This window comes from Lissotriton vulgaris, chromosome 8, assembly GCF_964263255.1.
Source record: "Lissotriton vulgaris chromosome 8, aLisVul1.2, whole genome shotgun sequence".
NCBI lineage: Eukaryota > Metazoa > Chordata > Amphibia > Caudata > Salamandridae > Lissotriton > Lissotriton vulgaris.
This window is the reverse complement of record NC_141696.1, coordinates 1,392,109,967-1,392,133,730: the sequence shown is the minus strand read 5'-3', so window position 1 is coordinate 1,392,133,730 and position 23,764 is coordinate 1,392,109,967. Positions and strand designations below refer to the sequence as shown.

Genomic DNA, 23,764 nt, shown 5'->3' with positions numbered 1-23,764 from the left:
CATTGTATTTAATTGTAAAACGACTGAGAGGAGAGTGAAAAGTAGACAAAATATTTTTATAAAACAACTCGTATTTTTCCACAAAGATTGGTGTAGCTTCATTTTTTAGTGGAATTGCTTTGAGTTACTGCTGGGTGGTATGCAATCTTTACACATGTGCCTCTGAGAAATGGTTGTCTTACCCTAGGCCAGGCTACCCTAAGTGACCTGACAATTTTAGGTCCAACAAGACCCATTTCCAGACAGAAGGCACATCGATGTGCGTGTTCTCACTTCTCACTATTGGAGAAGTTACGGTATGACATCATGCCAGGTGAGCGTTGTAGGGAAAGGGAAATCATTTAAAGAATAATTTTCTTTCTGGATTTTCCTTCTCTTTCTGAAACGCAAGAGCAGAAACATTGTGGTAGGGTCACCAGGGCTTTAATTGGAAGCTTTTTCAATATTATATGTAACAAGCCAAAGTGGCAGCTTATTTATCTTATGCAACTAATAACCATTGACAAAGCCAATAGTCCTTACTTGTTACTTGTTGTATCACATATCTGGATGCAATGACAGAAACAGCAAAATACAAGTCGGGCTGCACACTATGCTAAACACAGAATTTTAGCGTGTTTTAAAGCCACGTCCCTAATTACACTGGCCACGCCCCTTTGAGAGACCCCCCCAGTTTGTGCATCCCACTTAAAGCCCTGCTTTTATTAATGCACTTGAACTACTAATTACAAATGATGCATCGGCCCCTTTAATTATGATGCTGCCCGAGATACGTACATTTGGGATTCTGCGCGACCCAATACAAAAGCGAAAGTAACTGGGACAGCTGCTCTCTGGGGGAGACAGCAGAAGGCGTACATCGCATGTGAGTCTGATGATTGTATGTGCTAGCGCGCTTTATCTGAGTTTGCGTCCGACTCGCTCGAATATTGCATGGGTTGCGGGAAACTTCTGCTCTAAAAGCAAAAACGTTATATTGGAGCAGCATAACATGCCGCCCGTGAGCCAAAAACGACGTTTGTGGAGGAAATACGCAGCCCCTTGGCTGTCATTTTCCTCAGAGTTCTCCAGATTATCATTCCACAATAGTGAGATGCCAGCGTTTCGTATGAAAAGTTACGACGATAAAAATAGTACTTGCTACGCAGATTTGCCAGACCTGTAAAAAAGTGCAGCGAACATGCACACAGGCCCACGTGCTTGGACGCTGTCCCGTGCTGCTTGGCATTGTGCGCCAGCTCTTCCTTCTTTTTGCATATTTATAGAGCGCGAACTCGACCCGAAGGTATTGGAGCGCTTTACATCAGCATCGTATTTACATTACACATTCAGGCACGGGGAGATTATGTGATTTGCGCAGAATCACAGGATGTGGACGCGAGCCCAAGGCTCGAACTCTGGTCTACAGAACCAAAGTCGGCAGTCTAGCCAACGGACCACAGAGGGGCAACTAAAGCCAAATTCACGGGGGGGAGGGGGCGCAGAGCGCCATATTTAACCGATAAATAGTTTGAAACCGTGCGGTAAAATTGTGGCCGTATCCGATTTCGAAGCCTTGCGCTTTCACTTTCGTCTTCCTCGCAGTCAGAACCGGATGATGTGGGCAGGGTCGCAACATCCAATCAGAAAAGGTGCCACCTACACAGCTCTAGAGCTGTAGGTGAGTGGGCGGGGTGTAGACACCTTCCAATCAAACACGGGTTCATACTTGGAGCTAGGCCAATCAGTGGATGCTTAATATAACGATGGCTGTCAGCTGGCTGACAGTTGGCTGAAGATTGAAATACAGGAAGAACAGAAGTGTTTATACATGTGGATAACTCCGAGCACACAACTTTCAACCCACAATGGTTGCTCACGGTTTTTGAGGATGCAGTTTTTTTATTGTTATATTTTGTATTGAAAAACGCCTCTGCTAACAAACGAGGGCAGCTGGCGGGAACACGAATCTCGAAGCAGTATAGGAAGGTGTAGAGGTGACATGTAAACACATGTCTAATCCGGAGTCGAAGAAGTGTGTGAGCATGTCCCTGGAGCCTGGGCTTATGCCATGTTCATCACGCTGTGCTATGTGTACATGTGGCTGCGGGTTCGAGCCTGTTATGCTGTGCTGATACGTACCACAGTGCACCGGTTGCATGCCACCAACTCCCTATCTTTCTGCACTGCCCAGTCCTCCGGGAGAAAGTATGGACAGAGTCACAGGCCCAGTCAATCTGAAGAGAACATCTGCCTGAGGTTGGGCAACAGAGTATTCCTCGTAGGCGATCTCCAGGTACCTATGTGTTAACTGTGCTTACAGCTTTACAAAGATAACTCCGCACTTTACCTGTCGGGCCTAGTTACTTCTTCACATGAGTCTAAGTTTGAGAAAGCGCATCAGTAGTAGTTACATGTGAATGTTTTAAATATATAGCGGTTAACACTAGTTCCTAGTATGTTAAGTACCCTGAAGTATCCTACATATTACCAATTAGGGGATTCAGGTGGGGAAGGGGTGATAATGCCGAATAAGATAACAATTCGGCCACGAGATTCAAGATTTTGTTTATAGTGCGTGTCACCACAATATCTTACACTTAAAGACCAGGTGTGGAACAGTCATTATTACACCAGGCAGTAGACTCAGGGCCTCATTACGATGTCAGCCGGTAAGCCTCCGACCGCTCGTCGAAGTCTTACTGACTGACAGGAGGCTTACCGACTGACATCCTATGTTTACAGTTCGACCGCCGAATTTCAATGTCGGTCAGAGTTTAAACTGGCTAGTCAATCTGACTGGGTTCCGACAGGCTCAAGGAGCCTGTTGGCCAGTCATAAGCCGCACATAATCCCTCAGGTCAGCGTTTCCGCCCTCAGGATTATGATTAGGGCTCCCGGTTTTATGGTATTTATTTTTTTGCCATTTCTGTCTGTATTTATCCATATTTATTTTTTGGGCATTTTTTCTGTATTTATCCTTGCCACTAGCAAAAGACGACGCTACAGCTAGTATTTTTCCACATTTATTTGAATTGACAATGCACACATGCGCTCGGTTGTTATTGGTCAACACTATACATTCATCTGAAGAATTTGGCAATTGAAGAATGTCCCCAATATGCTTAAAAGTGCTATGACAAGCCATTTGTCTCAGAGCCTGGCAGTTTCTGATATCCGCAGAGTGCCACGTCTTCTTCCCCACTGAACACCATACTGCCCCACTGAGAGAAACTCAAACTGCCTTCAGCTACAGCCCAATTGTACCCCGCTATAAACACCTGGAAGCAATTCAATTCAAATTATGCACTAAACTACAGTAATATGCTGCCTGAAAAAAAAGTAACAACATACTGGAAAAAAGCAAACACTCATAGGGAATACAACTTAAAGCTTTTACACATTATTCAGAAATCAATGAGTGTTTTTGCTTGAAAAAAGCAAACAACATGAAAAGAAAAGTAGTGCTTCACTGGTAAACTCTGCATTTGCAATGCAATAGTTCTTGCATTTGCAAGAGTTTCAGCTATAGTCAATGCAAATAACAATGCCTTTAATTTTTGTTTTGTTTTTTAAAACATAAATAAAAGGCATTGGTATTTACAATGCCAATAGCTTACACTTGCATAAAAGAAACACATATTGCATTGCAAATGCTTGCTATTTTATCTCTCGTTATTCCTAGGTTGCTAAAACGCATTCTCCTTGGGGTCGCGATGGTACAACTAATCAGTAGTAGGTATATCTGGCGTGCTCCCCTCTCTCTCACTACAATTAACTTTCGTAGCCGCGGGACGCACTTGTGTTTCAGCGCTTGTGTTCACAAGACACTGGTGCAAGCTAAAAATGTATAGCGAGAAGCAACTCAAAATCTCTGCGTGTTTCTTGTGTGAAAATGTTTACTCCTTCGTGTGAAAAGTTCACATGACAGTGGGAACCCCATTTTCCACAGTTCGTGTAATTCTTTGTAACCCTCTGAATGTTGTGATGCTCGGCTTGCATGTTAGAGTGCTCAGACATTTCTTATGGCTTGAGGTGTATTTTATTTGCAGATGCGGGCTAGAGCTGCTGCAGCAACCTAGCCTACAGCCATGTCGAGATTTTAGTGCTGCAAATTAGAGGATCATGACTCTGAGACAACAATCTGTTTGTAAGTCACATAATGCCTTGGCTTCCGTATATAGGTGACCTGCTCTTGATCGTGAGGGACGGAGTTGATATCTTGAAGCATGTTTCTGTCATTTTAATGAACATGCATCTAAGTGAGCTAACAGTGATCTGTTTGTTGGCTGCAGGGAGCACACAGACACATAAAAGTGTTTAAGTTAGTAAAAGTCAGTGAACTGCCAGCTGCATTAATTGCTCAAACCTTTGCATAACATAAAGATTTGAAGACAGTAAAGGGGCGAAAGACAGGTGTGTTATTTCATCGGCGCTCAGCATCTGATGTGTGCTGCAGGCTTTGCAGTCAGTGGAAGGAGGAAGGCAAGGAATTGAACTCCCTGTGGGAATACAGGAATTCTAACTGAGGAGAACCAAATTTACTAACCTTTTCCCGGCGTAGGTATTCCATATGCATGGGGAATAATCACAAAGCATGCACTTGTGCAGAGAGTTACATTCACAAAGGTGCAATTTATGGATGTGTATTTGTGTGCATTCTGTACGACAAGTACAGTAGTTCTCTGACGTTACTACACATTGATTTTATTTTTTTAACACTAATTATGTTCCGTTGCTGATATATGCCAGTAATTGTACTGTCTCATAAAATATTGGTATTGGGCATCCTCTCAAATTACGCAAGGTGCTCTCATATTCCTTATGTTGTTATCCGATTCTTAGGGCAAATATGCGACGGTTTCCTCCTGTTCACAGCAGGTTGAAAATGTCAGTGACTGGCCAGCGGTGATCGGGCAATTGGCAGAGTGAAGAGGCAGGGGCTCTAAGGAGGGGCGAAAGAACAACAAAGCCTTGTTACAAAGTAAATGGTCTTTCAAAGACCTGTGAAGTACTCTGGTGCGGCTGTGCGTGTGACCGGGAAGCTGCCTCAGCCCGGGCTGACACCTCTTAACCTGTTAAGGAGGGGGAGACACCAGATGATTGGGGTGTGATACAGTTGATGTGAATGAAGACCTCACTCGAGGGGCAGAGCGGAGCTGGGGCATCAAAAAGCATTTTGTGTTACTGGAGGCTGGTCTGCTGGAGCACAGCAGTGCACCAAAATGTACTAGTGTTTTCCCGTTTTTACATATAAATACAGATAAAGGAAAACTTGTTTTCCGTCTGTATTTTATACGTAAAAATCCGTTTCAACGGAAAACCGGGAGCCCTAATTATGATGTCACTTTCCTTTTTTTATTACATTTCTTTTTTTTGCGAGAAAGAACATAAGACCACAGCAAAAATTCACAAAAATAAATTACATACAACAAATCAAATGTTAACTGCCTACAGTTGTGAATTCGGAGAATAATCCCCATATACATTCTCCTAATTTTCGTTTTCTAATACCTTTTATAGAATACTAACTTGTTTCTAAGTTTGCCAAATTAAACATTTTGATACGCCAAGAATCAAAACTTGGAGCGTCTGGGGAAAGCCATTCAGAGGCTATAACTAATCGAGCCACAGTCATTGCAACAAATACGAAATAGCGCTGTTCATAAAAAACATTTCCCAAGTTGACCTCTTGGCCAACCCCATAAATCATCAATGCTGGTGTGATAACAAAAGAGGTTTTGAACATCTTTGATAGATATCTTTCAATATCCTGCAAAAACGTATTTAATTTAATACAACTGAAAAATATATGCAATGTATCTGCATCATCTCCCCCACACCGAAAACATTTACTGTCATATCTATCTCCCCATGTGTGCATTCGTGCTGGAGTATAGTACAGATTAAAAGCGGTTTTAAAGAATTGTACTTTCAGATTTTCTGATTAAAAAAAAAAAATAATAATTTTTGGACATATCCATTGCATCTCCCAATGAAATTTCCTCTCCCAATTCAACCGTCAATTGTGCATTGTGTTTATCTAGGTCATCCAGTCTGTAAATAAATAATAATTTATACAAAACACCGACCTTCCCACCAGCTCTAACAGCGTCAATTAATAAATTGGGCCTCAATTCCAGCTTTCTTCGATTTAAAAAAATCACGGATTTGGAGATATTTGACGAACTGTAAATGAGACACTTGATATAGTTTGACCAAATCTTCGTACTGTATTGCAAATCCCTCATCCCCATATAGATCACCCAGCTGCCTAATACCCTTGTCTCTCCAACACTTAACCACCTTATCGCTGAATATTGTAGGCAGTAATTTCCACGCGTTCAATGGGGTATAAAATGTCAGGCTTTCCAAATTCATTAATTTGCGTATTCTCCTCCATATTTTAAAAGCTGCTTCCAAAACCTTGAACCTGGCCCTTTTGTAGTAGCTCCCGTCAATTTCTCTAAATAAACAACAGTTTGCCTCGGATCCTAAGATTAGCTGAAAAATGGATGGAGCCACCACAAAATTATCCCTTTTTTTCTTTACACAATCTCACCTGCATTTTTTGCAAAAAACAAACGTAATAATTAAACGTAAAATATAATAGGAGACCTCGGAGTATCGGTCTTTGTTTGTAAAGCGCAGTTGCAGTTGCTGGGGCTCACGGACTAGGGGCGAGCCACGCACCCCTTCACGGACTTGCTGCCACCTCTCGCGTTTCCCGCTTCGCGGGAAACGCTCGCATCCGGGAGGTTACTGCAGCTGCACAGGAGACTACCTGGCCCAGAAGACCTTGGGGCACAAGCACATCCTCCTGCAACGCCCAGAGGAGGCGTATATAGCCACACCTGACCCGCGCATCGCGGGACGAGCCGGGCGAAGCCCGGGCCAAGGGCGGGCCCGTTTAAGCCCGTTCAAGAACCTACAAGGACGGGACGGGCCACCCCCCTTTCATCCGTAGTCTTGAGGGCTCCACTGTAAGGTATATATTCATATCACCTGCTCGTTTTTACTGCTATGGCTCAGAAGGATGGCAGGCTTAAGGCGCCAAATGTTAACCTTTTTGTTTCCATGGACAAGTTCATAACAAAGGTTAATACTGCTATTGACCAGAGCATTTCACTGATGGAGAGGCAGGTCTCCGAGGACTTAGCACTTGCCAGGAGATCATCTATGGGGCATATTGCCAATGTACGCACTCCCGATCACCATGCCCTTTCATGTAACAGTGGTGCACCTTTGATCCCAGAATCCTCATCGACTTGCCTGGCAGTTTGTGACCTCGACAATTCCTCTACAGGGAACCAGTCTACGGTCTCTGATCTGCTACTGTTACCACCCCCCAAGATATTAGGTGAAGCCAGCCCTCCCAGGGAGCACAGTACCAGGCAACTTCGCGAAAGACGCCAAGGGGCTATCCCAAAGTACAAGCAGGGGCTGGCCATTGCCTCAAAAGGTCAAAAGGAGAAGCCGCCCAAACGCAAGGAAACCCCAATGGCTGTAAAGGGGCAGGCATCTACGACCACCCAGGCAATCGTACACACACATAGTGAAGTTCCTCTGAGGGTGGTATCCGAGGCTGAGGGTGGGGCTAGGTGCCCAGAGGGTGGGTGGTAATGGAGGACCCCGTACTGGCCAAGATAGGCGACCTATTTAACCTCCTTCTTCGTCCAGTAGAAGATAGGCTATCTAGAATTGAACAAAAGCTAAGCAAGATCGAGTCCACGTCATTGGGAATTGCCGATTGCCTGGAAAAGGTGGTCACTGCTAGGGCCGTAACTCCCCCAAAAGATATGTGAATAGGGGGGGAAGCAGCCGATTTAACAACTTCGCTAGCTCCGAATCTAGTGAAGCAGGCTGCAACCGTTCCCATAGTAAAGGCACCAGTACTCGGTTCAGCTGTAACATCAAGCCTAAGTACCACAGCACAATCAAAGTAGCGTGAAGGGGTTCACAAGGCGACTGTTGATTGGGGGGGGGGGATTAACATCGACCTACCACCAGAAGTAAGCCCTTATTTGGTAGTGTTGGCCGGGGTCCCGGTTCTGAGAAAGGACGAGCATGAATCTTTCTCGTCCCTAAAGAACAAGGTGATCGACTGGCTAAACAAATATAGACCTTTGCCGGAGTACATCTCAAGTAAAATACTTATGGTGCAAAGAGTTTCCTGGGTGTGTCACTTGGCTAAGGACATTAGGGGGATTGTGTCCTTGTTAATAATAGGAAGCGTCAAAAATTTAACCGCTCTCTGAGGTTTGCCTGGGGCCCACAGAAACTTGGAGCAAAGCGATTGTAGCCTTTGCAATTGAGTTGTTGTTACTTAAAGCGGTATGGACCTGAATAAATATAAAACCCTAAGTAATATATTCCTTTTTAACACGTTCCTTCTTCTTATTAATGTTAGATGTATACTTCCCCATCTGTCCAATGAATTTTTAATATTATAAATTAGCGCATCCCAATTGGCTTCTTCTAATGCTGTCATTGAAGTTCTAATTTTTATACCTAAATATGTGGCCTCCGCCACCACCCTAGAATCTTGTATATCAACATTGTCTGTACAGACAAGTTGCGTCTTTGTAATGTTTAATTTATATCCCGACACCAGGCCAAATTCATGAGCCAACCGTTCAATTTGTGGCAAAGCAGTGGCCGGATCTTCAGACATCACTGCAATATCATCTGCGTACGCAAATACCAAATAGGGAATTTCCTGAACTATAAATGGACGTATCACTCTGTTTTTACAAAGCATTTCAACAAAATGGTTAATATATAAAGCAAAAAGTAAGGGGGAACAGGGGCAGCCCTGTCTTGTCCCTCTAGTGATTTTTACTACCTCTGAGGTTCTACCCATTACCGAAATTCTAGCTATCGGTGAAACGTACAGAACCTGCAGAGCTGTCATAAAACCTTTCCAAAATCCAATAATTTCCATCAAGCTCCACAGGTACTCCCACTCCACCCGATCGAACGCTTTTTCTGCATCTAATAAAATTAATCCTAATTGTCTCTTCTCTACTTGAGCAATGTCAAAAAGGGTGATCACCTTATTAATATGCGCTACTGTCCTCCTTCCAGGGATAAATCCATGTTGATTCTGTGAAACTATAGTAGATATAACCTTAGAATGACGATTGGCCAATATTTTGGAATATATTTTCCCATTGCAATTTAGTAATGAAATCGGCCGATATGAGCCAGGTAGCTCGAGGTCTTTTCCTTTTTTGCTAAACACTACTATGATGGCTTCCTCCCACGATTGTGGCGCCCTCCCCCTTTGAGCTTCTCTAAACATGGCTAACATCACATCTTTAAGTGAACTGAAGAAAAGTTTATATATCTCTCCAGGTATACAATCAGGGCTGGCGGCTTTTCCTGATGCTAAAGTTTTAACCGCGGATTGTAATTCTTCCATAGTGATTGGATTATCGAGTTGAGCTGCAACCTCTGGATCTAGCTCTGGTACAACCCCAGCCCGTAACCTACCTAACTCTGATTCTACATTCCCGCTCTGCTTTGTGTATAGCTCCGAATAAAATTGATGAAAAACAGACAAAATCCCTTGCTCGTCGGATATTAATGTTCCTAAGTTATCTTTTAAAGCTGATATTAGTCGGTTGGCTTCCTTCATGCGTTGTTTCAGAGCGAGAGACCTCCCAACTGTTTCCCCATATTCATGGCAATGCTTCCTGTATATCAAAAATCTCCTTGCGTTCTCCTTATCCCAAATACCCCTTATTTTAGCCCGTTTCCTAGCAACGTCCTCCTCTAGCTCATGTATATTACCCTGTTGTGCAATGCCTTGTATCAATTGTTTCTCTGCTACTTACAGATCCATATATAAACCCTGCAGCTCTATTTTCAGTTCTTTTTTGAAGGAACAATCTGTAGCTCAATGCTTCGCCCCTGAAACAGGCTTTAAATGTGTCCCAGACAATATCAATTCTAGCGGAATTCCTGTTGTTGTTAAAAAATTCCTTCAACCACCTGATAATATGTTCTCTGAAATGATCATTAACACATAATTTCCGGTCAAAAGAAAACTTTCTAGATCTTAAATCCTCTCCCCACCCTGCTATCTCTAATAAAATAGGAGCATGATCTGACGAAATTCTAGGATAAATTTGCATTCTCCCTCGTGCCAAAAGAGTAGAAGATGAAAAAAAATAGTCTAATCTTACCATTTTTTATGGGGAAAGGAATAAAATGTGTATCCTGGATCTGTTGGGGATAATTTGCCCCATGCGTCTACCAGGCCATGATCTTTTAACAAATTATACAAGGCCCTAAAGACCCTACCCTTATAGCCCTGAAGACCAACCATAAGATCCTGATTAGTTAGATTGATATTAATATCTCCACAGATAATCAACGGGGCTGGCCAAGTCGCTAACTCTAAGTTCAATTCATCCAAAATTAAAGCCTCATCTAAATTAGACCCGTAGATGGTACATAAGGTAAAAGTATATTTATTTGCTCTGCACTCAGTTATGGCCCAGCGACCAAACTTGTCGGCTGAACTGCGAATAAACTTGTATGTGTTGGATTTAGCTAAAATCGCTACCCCCGAACCATTACTGATTGGAGAAAAGCAATGACAATTGAATATCCTAAGTCTTTTAGTAAAAAACGCTTGTCCCAAGGTAGGTGCGTTTCTTGCACACATACAAGATCTGGATGGATAATACGGAGCTCTGAAGCTATTCTTTTCCTTTAATTGATATTATTAATGCTAGAGACATTTAGAGAACAGATTTTACACCCACTAGCGGCCATAAACACGCAAATTTATAAACAATGACTGACAACTAACTGTCTCTTTGTCGAATGATTTAAACAATAATTGTCTTAATATGTTAATTTCTTTCATGTTGTTCTTTCTCGCGGAATCTGAATTTTTTTCCCTTTTTACCCCACCTCCCACCCCAGCACCACCATACCCCCCACAAAACCCCCAACTCCCCCTACCCCCCACCATTAACAAGGCTTTAGGACTTATAGTTCTGCAGATGTCAGCTGCCGTGCGCCCCTGCCCCCGCCTGTATATAATCCATATACTCCTCTAACCCAAACAGAGAGATACATCTCTCTCTGCTCACCCGACAAATATTCATTCCATAAATAATATTTTTTCCCAGGAGGAGTAAAAAGTAAGTAAACAACAAAGGAAGAAAAGAAGAAGAAAAGAGGAAATCCAAAAAGGTCACACCATTGCTCCATGATTTAAATCAGATCCAACCCCATACCAAATGATCCCGCTTGATAGGAAAAAAAAGCATTGCAATATCACAATGACTTATTCACTCGAAATGGTATTCAATTATTCTTTGGCCAAGCCCTCTGAAGTAAAAAAACGAGTGCGTTCATGATATATGATCTTCAACTTTGCAGGATTCCGTAAATATGCCTGAGCCCCTTTGGCTTGAAATTGACTAATCAGTTGTTGTAACTGCCAACGAGTTTCCATAGTATATTTACAAAAATCGGGACGAACAAAAAATTCAAAATCAGGGCCAGTTCTCTTCTAATCCGGACGTGCCAACTTGAATACATCCTCTCTAGCTAAAAAACTATTAAATGAAACTTACAGGCAAGATGGCACCCATGCTTGTGGACGTGTAGGCTGACCGCTCCCTGCCTTACTCTGTAGACGCAAATGTGAAGGAGGACGGAGAACGGAGAGTTGAAGGGACGCTAAAATCTGCAAGAACTGCACAAATTGCACAAATTGTAAAACTGAGTTTTTTACTGTGGCGCAATTTCTGAGACTACCTAGGAAATCTCTAGAGGAATAGCTGACTCACCTGGTTCACCTGAGCGCTTGGGGATTGCAAAGCTCAAGCTTACGGCGAAGGCACGGTAAAGGCTGAAAGGAAGTCAACGGACAAGGCGAATGTTTTTTGCGTTGCGTGCTCTTGCTGCTGGTCTCCACAAACAGTGGCAGAGAAGCTGGGCGGTATGGTAGGCCATAGCGCTGATTACTCGCACCTGCAGAAAGTGGCTGGAAACGTGTTGTTGGTGGGAATGACACAGGGAAGATGCCCCCGAAGGGAGTGCGTGGAATACTGTGAGCTACAGAAGAAAGTGCCAACAACGGTACTGAGGTGAGCGAACATGCCGGTTCTAGCCCCTCCATTATTGTGAAAACACATCAGGGGGGAGGCACTGCTAAAAAAAAAAAAACGCCCCGTGGGGAATTGGATGGAACAGTAGGGACCGCAGTGAAAGTCAATTCTGTGCCTTCTGTCTCTATGGAAATTAGTAAAAATAAGAAAGGGGTCACAGATTAAAAAAACGATTCCAGCAATTTGTTTTCACTATAAAGGAGAAAACTAAGGGGAAAACGCAGCCGGTTCTTCAAGATAAGTCACTACAAGCACCAGCGGCGGCAGAAATAGCAGAAACAGTGCAACTTGGTGCGGTAGGGGCTGGCGAAGTCTGGGTTCGAGTTTAATAGGGGATTCACCGTCCTTCTCATCCAAAGAGAAGGCCTCTGATGATATATCATGTGAGGATTTAGCACTGAAATACGCTAAGCACATGAATATGTCAGACCGGAGTGCGCATAGCAGTATGTGTTTGGAGGATTCTGCTGATTTTGGGATGGAAGGGCCCCATACTGTACGTAAAAAGCCTGAAGTAACCGTAACTAATGGAGGACCCGCCCAAACTACTATGAAGGATGCAACAATACACAGTGAGGAAAATGTGTCTTTGCACCTGATTTATCATTCTATCATGGCCTTAAGAGAGGAAACAAGGGAAGAGAGCCAACGGGTTCAGAATTTATGCCGCAAACTTCAGAACTCTGTCCGCAGGCTGGCCAAATCTCAATCCCATTTTTCAACTCGGTTTAATGAGGCCGAAACACGGATATCAACGTTAGAGGACGAGCTTGGGCAACAAAAACGTATGACTGAATCGCTTAGTGCTATTAAAGAGGATACCAAATGGAAAATGGCTGATTTTGAAAATAGAGCACGAAGAAACAATCTGCGGGTATTACAAATACCGGAGGGCAAGGAAGGGCAGGACCCTTGTAAATCTATCGTGGACTTATTCAAAAACTCGTTCCCAGAACTGCGGAAATGGGATTGGGACAGGGAGATCGAGAGAGCTCACCGATTTCCTTTCAATATTCAACTTCGTGCTGGACAATCTCAAGATTATGTCACTTTCCGATGAGCTTTCTGACATGGAAGGCTGTCGGAAAGCAACTTTGGAGGCCCCTAGCAGGGCCCCCATCCCTCCGTGGCCTACGGTTGTGACAGTGGGGGGCACAGTGCCTGCCACACAGTGTAGGGATTTACACAAACTCCCATTTCTCAACGGGAGCTTGTGCTGCTTGTGGTTTCCGCATGATGCACTAGCTCCCGTAGAGAAATGGAGCATCGTAATACGGTGTTCAGAACTGCCGACTCGCGGTCGGTCAGGTCCAACACTGAGATGGTGTCGGTTGGAGGCAATTCCAACCGACATTGTAGTATGGCCCTTAGTGTTTTCAAGCTGTATGGTGAAAAAATGGTTCGTCACATTTTTCTATTGAAATATTTTGATTACATCATTGTCATCTCTCCAAGACAACACCTATAAAATGATTCATAGCAAGTCTTTTTTAAAAGGACACTGTGGTATCTGGCATGATGCCACAGTCTGTTACTTCAAACGCATACCTCAAGCAGGGCAATGCCCATTATAGTCATTGATATGGCATGTACCCAAATTAGTAAAATCTCAGACCACATGCACCAAGTAACACTAACCATTGCAACCAAACATATGCCACAATGTTAACCTCTAAAGTACTACTGCTGCCCATATTCACGGAGCTCGACTGGCCATACGAAACATAGGGAAAAGCCCCTCTAGGTTGAAAACCAGGGGGATTGCTTTTAGTGGTGGATGTACAGAGCCATCATCAGATTTCCAGTTTGGCAAACAGTCCTGAGTGAACAAACATTTTCCTTCTGGCCCATATATAATTTGTCCACACAGCCCACATTGATACAGTAAAGTAGGCATCTAGTATACACATGTTTTCCAGGGCGGATTCTTGCTTTTAGTGCACCATTGCCTACCTCAGAAAACAGAATCCAGTCTGTGAAGGAATCCTTGAAAGCAGCGTGAGTCCGAGCCATTCAGCATTGACAGGACCTATTAATGGCAATACAGTATTTTAGAAATGTTACTATACGGATATTGGTTGTAGAGCGTGCAACTTACAGTGATTACCGGGAGGGTATACTGGCACTCAAAAGCAGGAACGCCTTGGGCCGAGCCAGGGCAGAAACTAGGTGAACATCCATGACTTCAGTTTCTTACGAAATTCAAGAGCAGAGAAGGTGGCTCAGATGGGAAATGGTAGGATGTTCCAGGCTTTGTGACCGAGGTAAGAGAAGACTCACCTGACTGATTTGGTTATGCGCATGCAAGGGATGGGTTCAAGTAGAAGTCTGGCTGAGCGGAGGTGTCTGGTATGTGTGTGGAATTTAATGCAATTGTTGAGATAGGGGATGATGTTATGCAAGGCTTTGCATGAGGTGTTTGAAGAATGACCATATATGGATGGGCAGCCAGTGGAGGTCTTTGAGGTTCAGGGTGATGAGAGTGTGAATGGGAAGTCTGAGTGTGAGTCTGGCAGCTGAGGTCTATATGATCTGCAGTCTTCCGGTTAGTTGCTTGTTGATTACTACTTAGTGAGTTGCCAACTTACTAATAATGATCTCCTTGGTGACAGTTCTGCAGGTGTTGAAGGGAAGCCAATCGAAAATCTTCTAGAACATCTCAAATGTGTGGAAACAAGGGATGGGGACTGCATTCACTGAGCTGGTTGTCAACTATTATTCTGAGGTTCTTTGCATGGGTTGTTGGCATGGGTGTGGGTCAGCGATCAGCAGCCCACCTGGTGGAGTCCCACAGCGAGATGTCTTTACAGAAGATGACTAATTCTGTCTTGTCTGTGTTGAGCTTGAGGAAATTTGTTTTCATCCATCTGGAATCATTTCGGATATATAGGCGTAGAAGTTGGTTCAGGTATTTTGTCGGAGAGGGATAAGATGAGCTTGTTATGTGCATAGGATATAACTTGGTTTCAGTGGGTGAGAATGATGCTTCTGAGTGTGGCCATATAGGTGTTGAACAGTCTGGAACTTAGTGAGGATCCTTGTGGAACTCTACAGATATGTGCAGTTGTAGGCGAGATGCAAGGAGTCTGGATGACCAACTGGTTGCAGCCTTTAACTAAAGAGAATATCCACAAGGATTCTGCTCCCTGAATGCCAGCATCGTGTAGGCATTGAATGAGGATGGAGTGGGAGACAGTATTAAAGACAGAAGATAGATCCAGAAGGATGAGGACAGTGGCGTTCCTCTGTCGGTGTTCAGTCGAATGTCATCCGTGGGAGTGATGAGGGAAATTTTACTGCTGTGGTTGGGTCTGAAGTCAGATTCGGTGGTGTTGAGGAGGTTGTGGTTGAGGTGAGCAGCTAGAGGTTTGTTCGTAATCTTCCCTATGACTTTCTCCGGAAGGGTAGCAGAGATATGGGCTGGTAGTTGTCTGGTGTTTTAGGGTTCACTGAGGATTTCTTTAGGAGAATAAGAACTATGGCATGTTTCCAGGTAGTGTTGTTCGAATTTTTCAGGATTGAGATTAGGGCTGAGCTGATGGGGTCTAGTCCTTTTTTTAACCTATACCTGATGTGGGCAGTTGTATGATGGTACTTTGTAGTGTTGGTGCATATGTCGCTTCAATATCATGAATGGTGGTCCAAGTGAACTGGGTGTTCCTCTGGGCATTGGAAATGGCGAGTAGGGCGGCTGCGTGGGTGGAGCGGTCCATTTGAGGCTCAAAGTTGTCTTAGATGCTGGAGTTTTTTGCTGCTGAAAAGAGGGACAGCTGGGTTCAGAAGTCTTATGAGGGAGTGGTGCCTGTGGATCTTGCTACCAGAGAGGTGACATTTTTCACCATGATGAAGATTTCCTTGGTACTTTCGATGTACTCTATGTGGGCGGAGCGTTTGGTAGCTGAGGGCTGATCTGTAGTTGGTCTTCAGGGCTCGAAAAATCTGAAAATTGCTACCAGACCGGCAGGTTTAGTGACTTGAGTAACCTACTTGACCCATAAACTCATCTCAAATTGTGTGATCCTAGGTAAATGTTTTTTTTACCTAGTCACCTTTTTCTTCATTAACACATATGAGACCTCCTTCAAAATGTCAGTTCAGCATCTCTGCTGTAAAAATTTTTTTATTTGATTTAATAGTTTCAAATGTTGCTCAATGTATAATTAAAATCTAGCCCACATATAGGACACCATAATTCTTGACTTTCCCCTTAGTTTCACTAATAGCACTGCCATTAGGGTGGGGCAAACATGTTTTTAAACTCTCACCTTTAATAAATGTTATTGCAGTTTGATATGATAGCTCACCGTCATTTACAGACAGACATTTTCTATTGAAATGGCCACAAACTTTCCCACTGACTTGCAGTTTTACTGATAAAGATAACTGGCGCCCAAACGAGAATGTGTGGAAATCGGGTTTCAGTTCATATTATTTGCACATCACCAAGTAAAGTATTCAGATTTGTTTTGATCCTATTAAAATCTTTGTTTCCATCTCACTTCAGAATCAAAAAAATGAAAAAACTGCAACTGAAATATATTTTAATATATTTTGTACAGTTCATTTACAAGCTATTTAAATATTGCATGCCTAGCATCATTGTCAGAGATTTCAGTTTACAAAATTCTCAAACTTTGCAGTCGGAGAAAGAAAAGTAAACACCAATCTCCAGTATAAAATAGGCAGCACTTTGTTAGAAGACATAAGCAGCTCTTTGACCTCTGTCTTTGAACGCACAGCAAATGCGAGTAGATAAAAAGAAGATTTAAAGGCATCTTTGTTACTCATTCACTATCTGAATGAACAGAACACACTTTCTTTCTCAACGCCAGCTCTCTCGCCAGGCCCTGAAAATAGCTCACCTTAATAAAATTTGATTCTCCATAGGGAGTGGGTGAGTAGATTTCTCGCGGCCTGCCCCTATCAGTGTCATCCTGGCTTTGTCTCCATCTACGTTCAAGCTGTTTGCAGTGGAACTTAGTGAGTTTGAGCTAAATTCTGTTTGACATAACATTGCAGTGCTTTGATGATGATGATGATGATGATGTATTCATGCATATTTTTCTGGTATCACTGGTTTGTGCTTGCCCAGTGCTGCTTGATTCTAGCACTGTTAGCTTTTAATGTGTCATTGTTGTTACGGGAGTGTTGTTGATCAGAAAGTGACAGTTTATCCCTGTCATGTCATCCATTTCTTTTCAATAGATTTGTTTTTTTATTATGTGCCTCACATAATCTTTATTTGACTGTAATGTTTTATGGCAACAGGAAAGTTAGCAATCTTTCGTTCAATAAAACGTGTGCATGTTTTGTGTCTCTAAAAGCATTTTGTGCTGACGATTCACTAGCATGTTAATTTTATATAAAGCAAGTAAACAGAAAAAACAATGAGCAGCGGTGGCTCACAGAGGGAGTGCTGCAGGGCGATGGGGTGGAGTAGGGGCTTGGTGTGGGGGTAGTGGAGTCTGACATATGACGGGCAGGTATTTACCTTGCGCTCATTGAGCACAAGGTAAATAGTTGTATTCATTTATTTACTTACTTTACTCCTGCCCGTCGTATGTCCGACTCCACTACCCCCCACTCTGCCCCTCCCCCGCTCTGCTGCACTCCCTCTTCGAGCTGCCATTGAAAAGGAGTCTAATTAGGTACACACTCTCCCAATAGGGGTCAGATCGGAGTTATGGGCAAGAAAATCTTATTTATGTTTTGTGTTAACCTTTTTTAAGGCTCAACCTTTGTGGCCTGCAAATGTCTGTTTTTTATTTTCAAGGTCTATTGTTCATTAACTCATAACAGGGGTATGGAATTACTTTCACCCAACCCACGGGACATATTGTTTGGGGTCGAGGGCAACACGTTTTCATGTTCATTGTTTGGGGTCAAGGGCAACAAGTTCTCATGTTGCCCTTCCGACAAGAAGGATAGAACACCTGCTGCATAAACCATTTGGCTGAGTACCACATTATGGACCTGTTGAACGTAAGATTTATATCCATATGTGCATCCTATTCAAACATCAAATTTTATGGTTCATTAATGCAAAGCCTTTATTATTAGGGTGAGCACTCTGAGGAAATTGTGCAAGCTCGCTTGCATTACTGACAATTGTTACATTATAAAATTTGTGTCCAAAGTTTAACCATTTTAAATAATTATAATGCTCCCAGAATGCTCTCTGATTAGATGCATGAAACCAAGATTGATGATTGCTTTCAAAATAAATTGTATACATAAGTTAAAAAAGAAAAATGTTTTCTAAACTATTGTCATTTTAAGTACTATTTAGTTTAAAAGCATCATTTAGTAAAACATGGTTCATGCTGGCAAGTATGTCTTAAAAAACGATTAATCATGGCAAATCAAGGTAGAAGGAATTTCGGCATGATTATGGTAAACATGAAAACATATCGGCTTTGTCAAAGGGAAAGGCCTGGCATTGGTTGCCAGTTTTTTGGGTTTTGTCAATGCATTTTTGTTTTGACATGGTTTTTAGTGCTGGGAGCTTCCAGGCCCTCCCCAATTAACAAAAACATAGGCTAAAATCAGTTATAATTTTTGCTTCTCAAAAAGCGCACATTACCATAGTAGTCCTTGGCACCGAAGGGAACTACTTTGTGTGTGAATGTGCTCCTTGTGAAAATGCAGAATGCTGTCTGAGTAAAGTTAGCCTATTGCTGAAGTAAGCTGAACGATACTCCTAGAAAAAGTAGGAACTGCATTTTCACATGAACTCATATGCATGTTTATATTTGCTCAGAAGAAAAATCAACTGAGCATGAGCAATTTCACTTTCCCTACAATCCCTTTTTTCCCACCCTGGAAAAAGGTTTACTACTGCCCTTTTCAGGAGTACATTTCCAACCATTCTCAGTGTACCAAAAGATTAGAAGAAAATAGTTTGGTGAGAGATTTAAGAATAGTTGATGAAAATCCTTAAACGTGTAAATTGGGAGTATGGACAGACTCAAAGCGCAGTCCAACCCTGAAGCTACTGCTTCCCGCTACTTCCAGCCTCATGCATGTAGGTTTGCAGAAAGATGGCAAAATCACACATCGCTAAAATCCAAACCCTGATAAAATATGACTTCTGGTATAATTGGCTATAAACCGAACTCTGACATAATGAGAATGCTGTCATAATTTGTTACCTCACTGCATGGCACCAAAAGGATAAGTGAATTATTTTACAGGACAAGTAGATATGTGAAGCGTCCCATGGACAAGTAGATAATTTATAAAATCCGACCACCCCTGTTAAAAGTAGACTTAAATATGCTATAATTAAAATCAAACCAAAGGGAATGATGGGTGTTAGATTGATGTTAATGTAGATGTTAACTGGCACCCGATTACTAGTTTTGTGGAATGCATTCTAATATATTATCGAATGAGAGGATATTGACATTCTTACTGGGTCCTAAGATCCTCAGCAGATGTTTGTTCTGGACTGAATTTCATGTCCATAAGAATAGACTGGAGGCTCAGCTGAGACTGGGAGTTGTTTAAAACAAAATAGTTTGCGTTCTTCGCTATGTTAATGTGTATATCTCATACCGCAAACCTTAACTTAATTGAGTTTTGGCGCTGCAGCAGTGATTGCATGTTGTTAACATAGATGCACAGAAGCAGATTATTGTTCTCAGTGGAACTGTCATAGAGGAAAGTGCCCCCCCCCTTCATGTCATTTAATACTCATTCTGCTATTCATTTCCTCAATTAAATTGCTTCTGAAGTTGATAAGTATTATTAGTATAAGCATACACCGTTGATTTATGTTCACTATCTTTAACCTCATGCGCGCGGGCCGTTTTCCTGCTGTGCGCTGAGTTTTAAAAAAACCTGCGTTACATGACGAGCTCAGCTCGTCATGAGCGTACGACAGGCGTAACTCATGACGAGCTGAGCTCGTCATGAGCATCGAAGGGGTTAAGAAACGGCTCTCGCCTCTTGCATCTGACAGTGCTGCTACAACCTCTCCCAGTCTTGCAGTTCTGTAACGATTTCACTTTCCATACACTGTTTTCTCGCTATGCTCTGCCATATTGCTTCCTGTATTGTTACTGGGCATTTCTGGTACTTCTCTGAAGGAACTGTAACTCACGCCTTTAAGTAACTATATATCGCACCCTCGCCATGCACTGTTTCTTCTGTCACATATCGCTCATAGCATGTTCAATAACTGCATTGATCACATCTGAAATAACATCATTGATAACAACACTGTGCATGGCAGGAACATGAATTATAGTTACTTTAGGGACACAAGTTATAGTTCCTTGAGTGATATGTGTGTGTGTGTGTGTGTATGTATGTATGTGTATATATATGAAAGCTCAAAGGTTACCCTGTAATGGAAGGCACGCCGACCCTGTTCTTAGTGTAGCACCTTTTTGCTGGTATGAGGGCAATAGTGTCACCAAACGCTTTAGCAGTTCAACAGCGTCCTTATCGCCTGACGCGTTTCGAGGTAAAAACCTCTTCCTCAGAGGCGTGGATGCAGGTGAATTTTCTGTGTCTTTAGGACCACCTTTCTTTTCTTTGGTACACGTAGACCCGCCGTGTTTGGGCCGTCCCGATAGAACGAAGGTTTCTGGGCCTCGTAGTCCTAATGGATTTTTTTCTTTAATCCCACACAGGTGATTAGCTGCCGCAAAAGTTCCAAGCCCCCAGATGGGCCTCGATGCACACGCTTCCCCTCTAAATCCATGACAGCGCCCCCAGTATGAAGATCCAAAATCAATCTTCTGGCCCCCTGTTGCAGGGTGGTGCTCTTCCGACGGCTGGGCTGCCGCCAAAAATGAAAGCTCAAAGGTTACCCTGTAATGGAAGGCACGCCGACGCTGTTCTTAGTGTAGCACCTTTTTGCTGGTATGAGGGCAATAGTGTCACTAAACGCTTTAGCAGTTCAACAGCGTCCTTATCGCCTGACGCGTTTCGAGGTAAAAACCTCTTCCTCAGAGGCGTGGATGCAGGTGAATTTTCTGTGTCTTTAGGACCACCTTTCTTTTCTTTGGTACACGTAGACCCGCCCTGTTTGGGCCGTCCCGATAGAACGAAGATTTCTGGGCCTCGTAGTCCTAATGGATTTTTTTCTTTAATCCCACACAGGTGATTAGCTGCTAGGTGCTACACTAAGAACAGCGTCGGCGTGCCTTCCATTACAGGGTAACCTTTGAGCTTTCATGTGTGTATATATATATATATATATATCAATCAACAAAGGGTGTCTCCTCAAGGGCTGGAGGGGCGTTATGGAAGTCCTACAGAGCATCTTTTGAAACTGTTCTCACCCACTGGGGTTTAATTTAGTTTTATGAGGACACTGCCGGCACCACTCACTGGAGGGACATCAGCGGCACTACAAGGACCAGCAGGCAGTGGTACTGCCTACGCCCACTGGGGCGGGCCCTTTGTGCTATTTCAGTGCCGCAAGAGTTAAGGGAGTGTTTTTTGACATCAGCCCACGAGGAATTACAGGTGTGCACGAAACGCGTCGGGCTGGGCTCAAGACTTTCTGAACAGGATCCTGTTTTCACTGCTGCTGCTTTATTTGCTGGTTTGTATGGCGCTCGAATCGACTCCAGATGGAGTATCTCTGCGCTTATTGGTCCGGTGACAACTGGAGTTATGTTTGAGTGGAAAGAATAGAATGGAATCTAGATTTCATTTTTGAACAGAAGAGTTTTCAAGAGTTTCCTGAAAGTCCTATGTCCCTTGCATTGACGCAAAGACAGAGGAAGTTTGTTCCATAGGGTAGGTCCAATGATAGATAACGCTTTACTCCCCTGTCTTGCTTTCTTAGCAATGGGAACCACTAAAAGAAGAAGGTTGCTAGACCTAAGAGATCGAATGGGAGTATAGGGAGTAAATTTATTTTCAAGATAGGCGGGTCCTTGTCCATTTAGACACTTATGGATCAGACAACATATTTTAAACTTAGTTCTCTGTCGGATTGAGAGCCAATGTAGCTGCTCAAGGAGGGGCTTAGATGCTGTTCTCGGGGGGGCATTAAGGACAAGGCGAGCTGCCGTGTTCTGAGTGACCTGAAGCTTGGCCAACACGCCTTCGTTGGCGGAGAGCAACAGGCCATTACAATAGTCGATACGACTTAAGACCAAAGACTGAACAAGAGTTTTCCTGACCGAGTCAGGTAGCAAAGGGAAGACTTTGCGTAACAGGCTAATGGTATGAAAACATATACCCGAGATGTAGGTAACATGTTGTTTTAATGACAGATCTTGGTCAAATCGAATCCCCAGATTCTTCACGACCTGTTTAGGTTCTGGCACTGCTCCTAGGTCTTGGGGCCACCAATCTGGAGTCCAGAGAATTTTGGCTTCCCCAAACAACATTACCTCAGTTTTGTTGACATTACACTGAAGGTAGTTGACGGACATCCAGTTTGCTACTGCTTTCATACCTGATGAGAAGGAGTTTCTTACTTCAGCGGATAGAGTCTTAAAGGAGAAGAGGAGCTGAGTATCATCCGCGTATGATACTGGGATGAAACCATATCTACGCATCACTCTTGCCAGGGGTATGCCACATATATGTTAAAAAGGGTGGGGCCTAAACAAGAGCCCTGTGGCACCCCTTTTGAGATCTCTACTTCCGCTGAACGATACGCACCCATGGTGACTCTCTGGGTGCGATTGGATAAGAAGCTCTTCAGCCAGTCAAGGGCTTTGTCCTTGATGCCAGCGTTCGACAACCGATCAGTTAAGATGGTATGAGACACAGTGTTGAACGCTGCCGATAGATCTAATAGAACCAGGATCACTGAAAAGCCCCTGTCCTGGTACATGTGTAGATCGTCAGTGACAGACAGAAGAGTGGATTCGGTGCTATATTGTGGCCTGAACCCTGACTGAGAGTAGTCCAGGGTTCCAGCAAGTTCGATGTATCTAGACAGATGACGGTTTTACTTTTCAATCCGTTTCCCTAAAAATGGCAGTAAGGAAATGGGTCTAAGGTTAGTAAGGTCAGTCCATGGGATAGCAGTATTTTTCCTTATGGGTCTGACCAAGGCCCATTTCCATTCACTGGGTACGGTACCTGAACTGAGTGAAAGATTCACCAGTTTTTCAACCGTGGGGCAGAGTTGTTCTGCTAGGACAGGCATTATCTTAGCAGGAATGGTATCATCTGGACTACCACTTTTAATCTGTAGTATTAATGAAGAGGTTTCTTGTAAAGAAATGGGAAAAGTGTCTATAGAGTATGTATCCTGCTTCAATTCCATATCTGCCTGATGGAGTTCCAAATCTGTGGTGGTTGCCTTGTTAGCATGGACTATTTTATCGTAGATTGCATTAATTCTGTTGGTGAAGAAGCAGGAAATTTCATCACAAAGTTGTTGAGAGGCCATTTCAGAGGACTCACAAGCAACATGCTTAACAAAGGTGTTTAAGATTTGATAGAGGACCCTTGGAGAGTTTCCTGCATCTTTAATCTGTGATGCAATAAAGGTTTTACGTGCTATACGAATAGCTTTGTGATAAATGGACAGTGCATCCCAATACTCTTTTCTGTCTTCTAACAGGTGGGAGGTTCTCCACCTCTTTTCTAATTTCCTGGCTGTTCGTTTAAGTGTCCTTAGGTGGTCAGAGAACCAAACTTCCTGTTTGTTAGCCGGTCTAGGTTTAAAC

At 43.1% G+C, this 23,764-nt stretch overlaps 1 protein-coding gene across 2 annotated transcripts in view; it reads left to right on the top strand.

The window, feature by feature from the left end:
• The first annotated feature begins 803 nt into the window (after positions 1 to 803).
• The window catches only part of HLCS (holocarboxylase synthetase), a 933,637-nt gene continuing 910,676 nt past the window's right edge, over positions 804 to 23,764 (top strand). The window contains exon 1 of one of the 2 annotated variants that reach the window (XM_086935401.1): positions 804 to 865. Coding sequence is in view for 1 of the 2 variants with exons in the window: in XM_086935400.1 (XP_086791526.1) it covers positions 2,051 to 2,275 (225 nt within the window). In the remaining variant the exon portion in view is untranslated. Of the gene's footprint in view, positions 866 to 1,769; positions 2,276 to 23,764 lie in introns of those variants that run through there. The other variant, XM_086935400.1, reaches the window with a different exon arrangement.